A 14,629-nucleotide genomic window follows, 5' to 3' on the forward strand; every position below is an offset into this window, starting at 1 on the left:
ATGATCCTGAAGCTGGACAGGTGGTGTTATCTCAGCAGGGGAACAGCATTTGCTCTGCTGGCAAACTGAGTATGTCTCACACATTTTGAGTTGACCCTGCCTTTTGGCCAACTCCACTGCAGATTCTTGACGTAGGACTACTTGCATATTATGCAGTAGTCACAGAGAATTAGGTATGGTTTTTTTGCTGTGAACTAATTTGCACTAACTAACCTCATACATTACAATAATATATCAGGATAAAATTTATCTTATCTAAATTTCAGTGTGGAAAATTAGGTGTGTAGTCTAAACTAGTAATCTATATTTCCCCTGATCATTGATGATGTGTAGTTGCATGCTAATATCTATCCCTCTATAACTGCCTTCTAGATCAAACACATTTGATATGAGCTAAGTTAGTTAGGTGACAATGGATTGCACTCTGAAAAGCTTGATTTGCCAAGAGCATAATATATTTCAACAACATTATTTTAACTTTTACTAACAAAAAAAAAGGAGGAACAAAAAGATGATTTATGGGGAGTTTAAACATTTTGTATGTGTATAAAGTGCTGTTTTTGTCTGCTTATTTAAGTATCTTTGGGCACTGTATAAATAAAATATTAGGCGATAATTTAATTCCAGGGGAAAAGAACATTTTATAACATTATGTTTAGTACTCTAGCACTTAAGTGGTCTATAAATTGCATTAAATGTGGTTTCAAATTAATTTCCGTAGAGATTTCAGTCTGAATTCTTGAAAGCTGTGGGTTTAGACATTTTATGAACCTGTGCTTTAAGTAAGTAATATATATTGAATAAATAAGCAATCTAACTGCATTTTATAATAAAAACATAAACTTCCAACATGGTTATTTAAAGATTCTGTTAATCTTTATATTTATATAAGAAAATTTTACAGAAAACATATAAAGTGGATAATTCATGAGACAGAAAATTCAAGTTGTGTTTTGCAGAAGTGTTCGCTTTTCCTGTTGTCTTCTGTGGTTTTGTTATGTTTAGAATTTTATATTAGTTTGGATCATTTTTGGGAAAAAAAATCAACTATATGGCTCCATAACCATCAGATATCAACCATGTTGTTTTGGGGATAAAGCACGATTGTTTTCACTATTTTAATGCGTGAAAGTTAACTGTGAGATTTTCAACCTCAATAAATGTTTTCTTCATCAGGAGGTATGGGCATGTTGGCGTGAATTATTGTCATATTTGGATGCAGAAAATAAATGGTTGAATGAGATTGAAGTGAAACTCAAGGCAACTGAAAATGTCCAGGGAGGTGCAGAAGAGATTTCTGAGTCTTTAGATGTAAGTGCTGTCTTAAATAATACCAAATCGTATGAACTGATAAATTGTAAATCACATGGCATGCTAAACAAACTATGAATCAACATTCTGTATGAACAAGGTGAGAATATTTGGAAAGTCCTATGTTCTCACTTGATTCAACAAATTAGTTTTTGAATTCAAATCCACCTAAGTGAAACAGTGATTAAAATCTTTCAGATTTGTAGAAATTAAGTTAATGGTTTTAGTGGACCAAAATATAAAATGTTGCATTGATATTCCATTTTTGCTGTTGAACTTAATCCATCTAGATACTCAAGTTTTTCATATTGAAGTATTCAACATACTTACTACAAGTACTCTCACTGAACTCACTGAGCATAGTCCACATTTTAAAATCAAGCAGACAATTTATTGCATTGTGAAAAATCTTTGGGTTTGGTACTAATTAGTACAGAACATTTGTTTTCAAGACGTGGGACATAAGTATTTTATCTTTTTTTCCCTAGCTTTATTGTGTATGAAACGTGAAATTTCTTTTTTACATTTTTAAGGCAAATTGTGATTGCTTTGTAGAATGTTATTTACTAAAAGGAAAATAAACTACTTTTTTTGACCTTTTTTCAGTCTTTGGAACGTTTAATGAGACATCCAGAAGATAACCGCAATCAGATTCGGGAATTGGCTCAGACTTTAACAGATGGTGGAATCTTGGATGAATTGATCAATGAGAAACTTGAGAAGTTCAATACTCGATGGGAAGAACTTCAGCAGCAGGTATATTTAATAACTGACCTGTCTTCCAGAGGACAGTCTAGCACCATTAAAAAAAAAAAAAAAAGAAAAAGTTATCTTGTTGGTACCGTTCCTAAACAGTACACTTCTAACAATTGTGTTAGAAGGGGTTTGCCTATGTGTGGTGGGCTAACTCCAGTAGGTAGCAAAGCACCACATGGCTGCTTACTCCTTTTCCATGTCTCCTGGTGCAATGGAGGAGATAATAGAAAAGAAAAAAAGCAAGAAAACTCATGGATTGACATGAAGACAATTTAATAAGTGAAAGAACAAAAGGGGAAAAGCAAGTGATACAGAACAAATCACCCCCAGAAGACTAATCTCCAAGCAATGGCAATTTGAAAAACTTTCCCCCACCTCCTTTTATTGTTGAGCATGACTCTGTGTGGAGCAGAATCTCTCTTGGGTCCATTCAGGTCAGCAGTCCTGGCTGTGTGCTTTCCAGGCCCATTGCCCACCCCAGCCTGCTCACTGGAAGGGACAGAGTGAGGAAGAGAAGACCTGGGCACTGTACAAGAACTGCTCAGCAATGGCTAAAACATCCCTCTGTTATCAACACTGTTTTGACCACCAATCTAAAACACAGAAGCATATGGGCTGATGTGAAGAAAATTAGCTCAGTCCCAGCCAAACCCAGTAAAAGAGGTAACACTAAAATTTCAAAATTGAAGTGAATTTAATCTTCAATTACATATTTAGAGATGATTTCTCTGGCAAAACTCTTGTCAAGAAGCAAATTATTTTCAAAATTAAATATGAGTAACATCTCTTAAAGATGTATTTTTTACTAAACAATAAATAAGAGTATTTGTATCAATGAAAGATTTTATAAGGACGCTTCAGTCTAGAAACATGTTTAGCACAAGGAGAATCAAAACTGTCAATATGCTAGAAGTATCAGGAAGGTGCTCAGTCCTTGGTAAAGATCAGAAAGAAATTATTGAGGAAAGACCTAGTGAAGGATACAGTGTTGTTATGATTGGAACCAGACCATGTTCAAAGATGGTCAAAAATTACTTGGTTACAATGATGTAAATGGTACACAACTAAGGATTTTTGGAAAGCCACTGTATTAGAATGATAACAATCTACCATGACAATGAAAAATTGTCTGCTTTTTTTGTGATATTTGAAATATAGTTGTTCTTGAAAACAGTGGAAGTAAAAACAGTACAATAAAAACTAAGGGAGTGTCCTCCGCTGCTCCGAGAATAAACTTGAAGGACGGGGAGGAAAAGAACCTGGTGGTAGTTCTGGTGCAGTGCAAGCATCATTCATAGTTCCATGTAGCTGGACGGTGTCTTAACAGAAAAGTAAATATAACTTTCTGTATACCTGTTCTTTTTTTCTCCTTTCTTTTTTTTTTTTTAACATCTCACTCCTGTTTAAAAGCAGATGTACTCCCTGGAATTCTGGTTCTTAGTATTTCTTTTCTTTTTCCTGACTTGGAGAAAAAAAACTGAGACAATTTGAAGGAGAAAACAGGAGGCTTCCAGTGTGTGAAAACATGAATTTCAAATAGTCTTGCTGAGTGATGGTTGAATAATATTCAGTCATCACTATCATAGGCATTAAACCAAAAATCATGAAAGCTGCAGGAATTTAATGTGAAAAGTACAACATGAAGATATGTGAAATTCTGGAAATAATTTGAATGAATATATAAGCAAAATATATTAGAAATTTATTCACTGCTTTCCAGGTTTTTCCAAATATAGCCAAAGTATTGGGGCGCAAGGCTTCTTTGAAAGCTTATTTGAAAGCTCAATCTGATATTTAGTAGTTAAATACTAATGGTGAGATCTGACTCAGAAGTAGAAAACCCCTTTTTTTGCATAGGTTCCTGATACTGAATTTTGTGTGCTGTTCATGTAGTCTGTTGAAATCCAAACAGCGTGTATCCTTCTTGCATAAAAATATATTACAGGCACATAACACAATTCAGCTCGTGTTCAAGGTCACTTCTACTTCAGACAGGCTAATGGGCTATCCTAATGTGATGAAGTTATTTGGTTTTGTTTGAATAATTGTGCAGGTAATTACCAAGACAATAAGCTCATGCGGACAGAGACTGATATGGGAAATATTTATTCACTACTAATAGAGCAACCAAACCAACCCACATTCCATGTGAATAATGCTGCAAGACAATGCAGCTTTGCTAGTGAGATAGAGATTCATTTTTCAAGGCAGATAATGGCTTTATGTTTGTATGCCTTATCTTCCTTAGTTAACAAAGACTGAGTGTATTTAGTTTGCTTTTTAACATTTGAGGATGACTGATAAGCAACGGATACCCTATAGTTACTTTTCAAGGACTGATTCACTTACAACTCTATATATGGTGCTAAGAAACCTTGAAGAATTTGAAGCTGATACTGCAATTAGCTATCATCCCCTGCAATGATGAAAGTGATTTACATCCTGTCCAGCAAGCTTCAAAAATGTCAATCAGATATTCTTGAGACTGTGCTTGCAAAAACATGCGCAAAACATTATTGTTCAGATGGCTTTACACCAAATTCAATTATTACTGTTGGATGCTGTCTCTTCATTTCTTTTAGGACTCTCCTGAAAATTACCTTCTTTTTCTTTCAAAGAGCATGCATTCATCATTTGACACAATTTTTTTGTTGTGCCCTCCTCTCAAGAGGAGAAAGGGTATTTCATGCCCCATCTCCCTGTGATTGCCTTGAAGGCTGATAAGCGGGCTGCTTTTAGGAGTTCTGAGGCATTATGTGTCTGCAGTGATAACCTAAAGAGATAGAGAAGTCCTCTTAGGTATAGTTTGCTGTTTTGGAATACAGTTGATCAAAGATGAATGTATCTTAATGGATGAAAGATCAAATATTTGTAGGCACTTTCTTGAAAAGCACATTGTGAAATATTCCTGGAATTTGCAGAATTAGTTCTAGCTTGGAGGATATTAAAAATTCCTGGGTCCAAAATTAATGCTTTGAATTTAAAAAAAAAAAAAATGTCTAAACACAAACTCTAATCAACTCTGATTCCAAACAAAAGCAGAGATTAACATATTAACAATTTGATGAATGACTTACAGAGAGGTTGTAATATATCTCAGACAACCGTTATAACACCAAGAATCAGGTTAAATATTAAAGTAAAGTTAAGAAGAAATTTAAAGTTTCCTAACTTAACCTTTTGACTTTACACTGTGGTAAAGTTATTTCTCAATAATAGGAGACCCAAAACTGAGGGGGAAAAAGACAAAACAAAACAAAAAAACCCCAAACAAACCAAAAACCAAACCAAACAAAAAAAAAAAAACAACTAACATTTCTGCCTTTCTTAATGGACTATTTTCCATGAGCTTGAGCTCATTAATTATCTTATAAGCTAATTAATGAATTTTCTTCTGCATTTGGAATAAATATGCCCTGTGGTAAAAGTACTATAATTTTCAAAAAAGTTTTGTTCAATTTTTCTCCCACAGCACAACTACTGAATACTGCCTCAACAACACTACTTGGTTTTAACCACAAAATTCTAACCAACATCTTAGTAACTGTGTGTGTGACTAATGTCATTAAATACATGAAATGTATTATTTAAGCAAAAAGTGGCAGTGTCTATAAATGGAGCTTTTTAATATTCAACATCAAGGAATGAACTATGGTCACAAGCAACCATTTGAACACCTTCAGTTTTCCTGTTTTTTTGAACACCTCTCATTGCAACCTTTCCCTTAGGATGGTATTTTTTATGGGTAATATGCAATGTTACTATTTCCCGCATTTGCCATTGACCTTTGTTAAATTTTAAACGGGTTTATACAATATCTCATATCATAAAAAATGTTATGTTTATAATGAAAAAACTGAAAAACTACAAAAACCTATGTAAACTTAAAATTCCCTAAATATTTTTCTTTTATCTCTCATTCTTACAGTGCTTAACAGCAGGGGTTTTTTTCCTTTGATTTTGTTTTCCTTGACAGCTGTCAACATTTCACTGGCTCAGAAATAATTAAACAGTTGGTTATTTTCCTGAAATTTTCTATTTAGCAATTAATTGTTAGACACTTCTCTTTAGAGACCAGAGCCTTCAGCTTTATTGACTATGATCTGATAGCAGAGCCAGAGCTTCTTGTTGTGTCCCATTTATACAATGTGATGTTAAACCATCTATTTGTTTTGCAGGGAAATAGAAGGATCATAATCTTTCAGGAAAAAAAATAAACGAACAAAAAATCCCACACCCACCCAGAACGTCATAAATGAAAATATTTTTGTATTATAGTATATAAAATTTCAACTCTCACTTTTCTTTAAAAAATATGCTTATATAGATTTTCAGATGGACAGACATATGAGTTTCAAGGAAAAATTTGAAACTCAGGTTCACAGATGTAAGTGAATAATATGATTGCCCCTTTTTGTAAAGCATTCTGATGCTTATCTCCAGCAAATTAAAGCAGCACCTGAGAAGATCATGTCAACTATAAAGGTGCCATTTCCCAGCATTTGACTGTATGGCTTTTCTCCCACTTCAAAAATAATTCCCCTCTTCGACCACTGCACTCGCATCTTGGCCTGATATCACCCATCCACCTAAAGTGTTCACAGCTTTGGGAAAAACATACTTTCACCTCACTTAGAAGGTACTAAATGCCACACAAGTTCTCAGGCTGTAATCAAATTCTCTCTGAGGACAATGAAAGGTTAATGTTTTGTCTTTGTGTGTGTTGTGTTCACATAAAGATATCATAAACATGAATATATATTTATCTGAATTCGTATTTGTTTGAAATCAAATTGTAAAAATCCAGCCACACTTGGAAAGCATTTGTTGGATTGTTTTTCTTAACTTTATCATCTTTAATATTTGATCTATGATGGAAATGTTTTACTTTTTCCAATTGTATTCTAAAATGAGATTTTGATACACATATGCTGATACCAGCACGGAGATGACAATCTTTCATCACCGTATATTTGTCATACAATTTTAAGACATTGTGAATTTACATACACTCCACTACTTCATTGCATGCCTGCAGTCTGCTTCTGAAGCTGGCAGCAAATATACCTGTACTTAAGCAATTCCCTGGTTGCAAATAGTAGTTAGCATGGATCAGCATTTAACAGGGGTTCAAAGCTTCAGGTATTGCTATAAAAATAGTTTTTCGGATGGACTTAACATCAAATTTGTGTCCAGTATATTGAATTCTCCAGAAAGCACAGGCACTTATTTTAATGACTCATAAGAATGGAACTTTTGCATGCTAGTCCTACCAGTTGACCACAGAGATCAGTAAAGACAGAGAGGTTACCTATGGGCTGTAGAAAGCTACTTATCCTGTTTTGTGATTTAATGTGACTTTCAAACTACCGTGTAGTGACGCAAATGGATTGATAGAGAGTATCTTAGCCAGACTTACAAATTGATAGTAATGAGTGCCAAGGTAAATGGAAGCTGTGTTTTTTAAGTTCAGCTGTGGTTTTTTGAACTCGCTGCTTTGAACAGGCTGAGAACATTAATATAAGAATCTCAAATCAGATGAAGATAAAAAGTCATTTAAGTAGCATGTATTAATACTGTATTGTGAAGTTACACTGTTTTAATGGTTCATTTAGTAGGGTAATAATACCTTGGTGGCTTAGGTGCTCCCATTAACACTGACAGCATGAGTCTGATATGTAAAGCTGCTCAGTTCCCCAGAAGGTTCCTGGAACTGGCAGTGATACAAGATTATCTGATCAGTTGTTCTGAAATAGCACAAAGCAGCTTACAAAAACAAATATAGAAAATACTGGTTGGATCCCTGTCCCTTAACTAAGTCAAATAGCTAGTGAGAATGCTCACAAGAAATAATCTTTTTCATTTGTTACGTATGAAGCTCTAGAAGAATCTGAGCTCCATGAAGAAGGTACACATATATCAAATATTCTCACTGAAGTGCTGAGAGATATTTTTGTTCAAGGCAAGAGTTTTAATAGGTATGAAATCAAATTAAAGTATAGCTTGCTCACCAGAGAGAAAAAGAGCGATTTGACTTGAAAAATGGCTAGACACCTGGAAATGTTATTTAAAGAGTGCTTCCTTTCTCCTTTGATTCATGTCAAAGAAAGTTAGTCACTTTATTCTGTGGTCAGCAGTGTGGCTGAGCTTGTATAGAGAAAAACTATATTGCATTTGAGATTGTTCATAATTACTGTGTGTTTTGTATAAAGCAGAAACTCTACTTAGGCAATTGCTGTGGTCTGAGTAAAATGTGGGTCTGCAGGTAGACACAATGACAGATGGAAGAAAGTAATATGTTATTTATTACCTGTTAAATGACATATTAAACTGTTACAAATAGTAGTTAAAACTGACTCATTTATGTCAAGGGCTTAAATATATATGTGTTCTAAGGACAACTTGGAAGGAGAATTTACTGTTCTGATTTGTTGAAACATAAACTGGGCTCCTTGGAAAGGAAAGCATCCTTCTCCAAAAAAGATTTGTGTAAAAGACTGTGGTAGACAATCCATGGTGACACTGCTGGTAGGGTAGAAGCAAGAGTCAACTTTTTAATTTTTTTGACCCACAGGAGGAAAAAAGTAGGCATTGCTTTTTCCAAGCAGCTATTTGTACTTCATATAAGAGAAGTCCATCTCAAGAGAGTCTTTATCCCTCTCACTTACTGAGGTGGATTGCCTCAGATGAGATTGTGATGACAGTAACCCTATTCTCAGTAAACAAAGTCTCTTGAATTATATAATAAGATCAGGAGGACCTCTCTGCCTCAGAAAGAAAGAGAGCACTGTCAGGGTGGTTTTATTATGCAGCTTTGCCAACTTGCACTCTGTATAGAAATATTCAGTTTATGCATTGGCTCTTCAGGATCCTCCATTTTTTAGAACTTGTCTATGCAATCTGAGTGTTGGTTGTTTGTTTCTTACCAAGAGAACTGAATGGGTGGCAAAAAGATGCGCAATTTATCCTACAGAAAGGTGGATGAGCACAAACCAGGAGTCCTATATTTGATTCTTTGCCTGAATTTTTGGGAAAAAAGTGTGGGGGAAAATGTATTATATGCGTTACTTCTGTGAATACTGATAACATTGTCATTGTTTTTAGGCCGTGAGAAGACAGAAAAGTCTTGAACAGAGTATTCAATCTGCACAGGAGACTGACAAAACCCTACGCTTAATCCAAGAGTCTCTCGCTGTTATTGACAAACAGCTGACAGCCTACACTGCAGACAGAGTGGATGCAGCACAGGTCCCTCAGGAAGCACAGGTAAGGTATATACAGGTTGAGCTGATGTGTTTACTAGTTTTCTTAATCAACCAAAGAGTGTTTGGTGTTTGGTTGTCTCTCAGCCTCTTGTTAAGGAGGATTTGCAACATGATCAGTAAGAAAGTGCAAGTAAATTTTGTGTAGGATTACTTTGAGAAGTTTAAGCTACTCTTCTAGTAAAGTCATATCTTCCTTCTGATTTATATACCTGTCCAGAAGATGCAAAGAGCTATAAATGTCATGGAAGACTATGCAGTAAATTTAAAATTACTAGGATAAAAAAATGTGACTCTTTAAAATCCAGGTCCCATTCTTGAAAGAAGAAACTCATCATCCTCACTACTCTTAGATGGCTCTTTTATAAAGTTGATTATGTGGCTTAAGGTTTGTTACTAAACTATTGCGACACAGACAACACTGTTAATTATTTCATAATGTGCACATAAAGGTACTTATATTCAAATTTTTACAGCTCGCGTAAGTCCAATAGAAAATGCTTTTAACATTTTTTCTTCACCCTTTCTTCAAAGGGGCTTATTCATCCTTTGAAATAAAAATGTACATCTAATTAACATTTTTACTCTTTCATACCATCTATAAGATCTACTTTACTTGGAAAGGGCAAGAATAGAAAAATAAAACCAAACATCTCTGCTATAAAAATATCAACAGTCTACAATATTATATACAAGAACTTTAATTCCATGTAAATTTAGACAGACAGATTACAAAAGTAGAAAAACAGGCAAAAAAAAGCCAGAGGGAAGTTGAAAACAAATATTTTATAATTATTTTAGAAAAAAAAATTCAATTATGTTTTTTCTGACATACCTACAGAGTTTTAAATCATTCTAAAAAGTGAGTATATATGGAGTAGGTGATCTTAAATATATTCAGAACTCTCCTTTAAAGAAATAAAGGTTACCATGTCTTTTGAATTAAGATATAGATAGGTGTATCTTTCAGTTGCTTTCCATGTGTGTATGTGTGTGTTAGGAGGTACATGCAGATATTTTTATGTGTATATATGAATTACAAATGCTATATTTAGAAAACAGGATCATATTCCCATTCAGTCTGATAAGATCAGATTTAGACAAATTGTTTCAGTTTGAATCCTAAATAATGTTAGCTACCAGCTGACTCTCTTGAATTATTTTTCTTCTTCCTTGAAATATGGATAATGTAAACAATTTTTAAAATAAGATACACATTAACATTTGTTAAAGATGTATCAGTTTAATTTCTCATCTTGTAATTATATAAAGTGAATACATAAAGAAATTATATGAACATGTGCTTTTTATTGTTTCTGGTGTATTTGGACCCTTGCATGTTTTCCATGGATGCATTTGGTTCATGTGCATCCTCAGGTACAATATTGGCAATGATTACAGACTGTATAAAAGAAAGTAATTCAGAACTTCAACAAGTGAAGCAGCACAAAACTCACCCTTAATTAGCACACTTTGATAGGAAAATTTCAGCTCAGTGCTTTTGCAGAACTTGGGGGTTTTTCTTGAGATTTTATTGTCTGATGTCAAGTTCACCTGATTGTACTATATCCACTGTGGGAAAATCAGCATAGAGGCTGCTGAGTTTTTCCCTTTCATGTTTTGATTTTATGGTGCCAGTGAGACCTAATGAAAAAAAAAACTTAATTAACAGCTGAATAGATTTAATGCAAATATTGAAGTTCTCTGAAGTTCAGTTGTGAAGTTATCTAAAATCCTTAGAGGGAAAGGGAATAAACAATCAATTTTATGTGGGTAAATACACTGAGTCATTCCTTTAGCAAACAGCCGTGGCAGCCAGTGGCAGAATAAGCACAGACTGAATGGCCTCGTCTCCCGTGGAGCTTCTGCTGGCACAGGTCTTTTGTAGAGCTGAAAGCAGCTCATTCATCTAAGATACCCTACAATAGTGTCTGCACAGCTGGAATGGGAATCTTGCAGTCAGTGATGTTGCTTTCTGGGCAGGGATCAGTTTATCCATGCTGAGGGATTTAGCAAACCGTTCAGCATTATGTGTTACATTTCTAAAAGAACATATGGGAGAATTTATAATCAGAAAGCTGCTGAGGGTTTGGGAGCTCTCTGTGTTTGCTTCAAAAAATTCAAGTCTGTTTAGGGCATTGATGGGAGGATTTATCTCTGTTTCGGCTGATCAGAATTGTATCTGAAAAAACAAAATTATATTTAGCTCCTTTTTTTAAAGTGAAACGATCAGTTTAATTTGTTATGAAAGTTGACAGAGGGAAAGGGGAGTCAAGTATGTGCTGTTCAACTTCTCCTTAGGATCACTTTTTGAATGTAAATTCTGTGTGCTTCTTACTCCACCATGTGGCACTGAGAATTTAATGCTGGAGAGCCAAGTTACCCAAATTATTTGGAATACAACTAAAGATGCTGTATGCAGACAAAACAATCTAACAGGAACCACACAGATAAATCAGTTCAGATTCCTCGAGGTCTGATGATAAAAAGAACTGGAATGAGATAAATTATAAAGCAATATCCCAAAAGGAAAGATTATTTCTTTGTATGCTTGATCTCATGATCCCGGTAGAAGTCTTTAATATTTCTCAGCTTACCAAGAAAATAAAGAGAATGAAGTCATCATCACAAGAATTTGTCAGTTGCTGACTTTTTTTCAAGTACTCTTTAACTGACAGGAAGAAAATAAATCTGTACTGAAAATATTGCATTTATATGACAAAATATTTTCCAGATAATTATTTACAGCTTTGTTATTTAATAACTTGTGTTGGGAGAGAGAATCTCTGCTATGTACTTCTGTTTAGTCAGAGTGACTATGTGAGGATTTTTATTATGGGAGAGAAAAATAAACTTATTTCACTTCTCACATGCATGTGACAAATCACTTGTCTGTTATTCTTCTGGTAGACTTATGTAAAATGCAGTGTGGAGAGTAACTGAACAATATTACGGTTTTGAAAAACACAAATGTTTTTTCAATAAACTCCTTGGATAATTCCAGTTCTGTAGTGATAAGCACTTCTAAGTGAAGGTTGTTTTTAATCTGCATTTAAAATACCGTTCTGCTTTGTTCAAAACAGAAGTGAATGTGATGATATAATAGCAGGATTGTTCAGTTGTTCAATATGTTACCTGACAAGAATCATGCCATGCTTCATTGCCTTCAGACTAATATTTTGGGACAAAAATAATTCACAGTCATCTACTTAGAAAAATGTTAAAAGTGTTTACACTTACCTTTCCTCTGCTGGAAATTGTGACAATTGTTTTGTTCAACCATGTGTGGATCAGTGGTCAGAGGGAAGAGCTGATAAGTGCTATTCAGAATTGTAAGCTTACATTTTGTTATGTATGAAGTTTGAATATCTATGCAGATTTCTGTACTATACAGGTTGTCAAACTACACGTATCCACAGCATCTAACACTGCGTTTTAACTGCATGGACTGCATTTTTCATGTCCGACTTGTTCAGTCTTGCCTTGTCATTCATGTTTTTACCCTCTGATGATTTTCTTTTCTCATTTGGACTCTTCAGTTAATATTTCTTGAAAATTAGTGTCCATAACTAAGTATGTGGTTCGTGATGAGATGTACTTGTATATCATTCATGCTATAACATCATCATCTGTATGTGCTATATGCTTTTCTATAGATAGACAGATAGATAGATAGATATATGAATAAAAGTTTTGCAAATTTCCTGAAAAATTATCCGTGATGGAAAATGATTACCCTTAACCTGTAAGACACAGTAATTTATGTGCACTGCTACATTATATTTTGATATTCTAGAAATTAAATGAAGGTAAGTTTTACTCTTTATTAAAAAAAAAAAAGGAAATAGACAAGAATCACTGAGAAAAGCAGAGAAAGGGATAACAGGAGAAAAAACTAGTGTTTTCTTGTGGATGTTAGAAGAAGTCAATGAAATAAATTCATGAGCCAAAAGAGATGAAAAAGTCAGAATGATCATGTCGAAATTGAATGCAAATGGGCATTTTTGGCAGGTGTCAAATTCTTTTACATCTGTTCAGGACCAATTTAATCTTTCTGCCTGTGAGAAGCAATAGTGGAGAAAAAAATAGAAATGTCTTCTTGCTATAAGCTTTACTAACTTTTCTTTTAATTTTTCCTCTAATGTGTTTGTTCTCTACAATTCTGCATTTTGATGTCAGAGTAGGTGATGCTTCATCTCTCTCCTGCAGAGCGATTTAAAAAAGTAAGATAGAACAATCTCCCTGCGATGTCCCATAATACCTAATTGCTTAAACACTACTCTTATCTGTACTGTGCTGTTCTGACCTATTCAGATAAGAACTGTTCAATTATATGCTTTCCATAGTGACTGAGGTTGAACAAAGGAAATTGGAAAATACAACCAAAAATCGGTTAGTTGATGAAATGCAGGAGCAAACTGTTGAAATACTGGATGTGATATGGATATTTTTTTTCTGACATTCAGATTTGCTTCTTCCTTTTATATACGTTTCTAACTTCGAAGACATCAAGAAATTACTTGGCTTGAGGTCCTAAATAATGCTGTCACCACAAATTTGGTCCTTGTGCCACACAAAAATGGAAGATAATCCTGTTAAAATTCAAGTACCTTTTTAAATTAGGAGTTATCTTTTAGTCATTTTGCTTTTACAAATACTTTGCTTCAGAAAAAATATTTTAATTCTCTAAATAGTACTGATAATTTAGAAACATAAATATATTTTTGCAACTAGACTTAATAGTTTTCTGTATTTTTGTGAGTCTTTTTATCTAAAACTTTAATACATTTTCCATATAACTTGTGAAAAACTGCTTTCAGTATAGTATTGGAATATGTGGTATACAAGTCATTATAACCATGTAATATCCTTATAAAGTAGACAGCATACAGTGTACACAGCTTCATACTTAATAACCTATAAAAATATGTTAAAAATACATGTATTTTTACTAATTTTTTACTATTAAAGTTACTGTAGTGTAAGATAAAAGTATGTATATATGATTAAAATTATAACTAGTCTTCAGAGTATCTGAAAAATGCTGCATAGAAAAAAATAAATTATTAAATCTAAAATCACTTTTTAATGTAGGACTAATGGCCTCAAATGCATGACGTGGTGGGAACATACCTTGTCTTTATTTCATAGGGTAATATTTCTCAGTTATGCTGTCTAACAATTCTGCTAATGACAGTTTCTTATTTTCCAACAGTTTAAACATAAAATATGTGAATCATCCTAAATTATACTGTTTCAATATACTTTGTGGGAATCCTTTCCCATTACATTGCACTAGC

The 14,629-nt window shown here is 33.9% G+C and overlaps 1 protein-coding gene across 11 annotated transcripts in view; it reads left to right on the plus strand.

Moving 5' to 3' along the window:
• DMD (dystrophin) overlaps positions 1 to 14,629 on the plus strand; it is a 918,699-nt gene that overhangs the window by 273,677 nt on the left and 630,393 nt on the right. For all 11 annotated transcript variants that reach the window (XM_027636380.1, XM_027636395.1, XM_027636430.1 and 8 more), the window contains 3 exons: positions 1,177 to 1,311; positions 1,918 to 2,067; positions 9,172 to 9,333. In XM_027636380.1, the coding sequence (XP_027492181.1) occupies positions 1,177 to 1,311; positions 1,918 to 2,067; positions 9,172 to 9,333 (447 nt within the window). The remainder of the gene's footprint in view (positions 1 to 1,176; positions 1,312 to 1,917; positions 2,068 to 9,171; positions 9,334 to 14,629) is intronic.

This window comes from Corapipo altera, unplaced genomic scaffold (genome assembly GCF_003945725.1).
Source record: "Corapipo altera isolate COAL_440 unplaced genomic scaffold, ASM394572v1 0, whole genome shotgun sequence".
NCBI lineage: Eukaryota > Metazoa > Chordata > Aves > Passeriformes > Pipridae > Corapipo > Corapipo altera.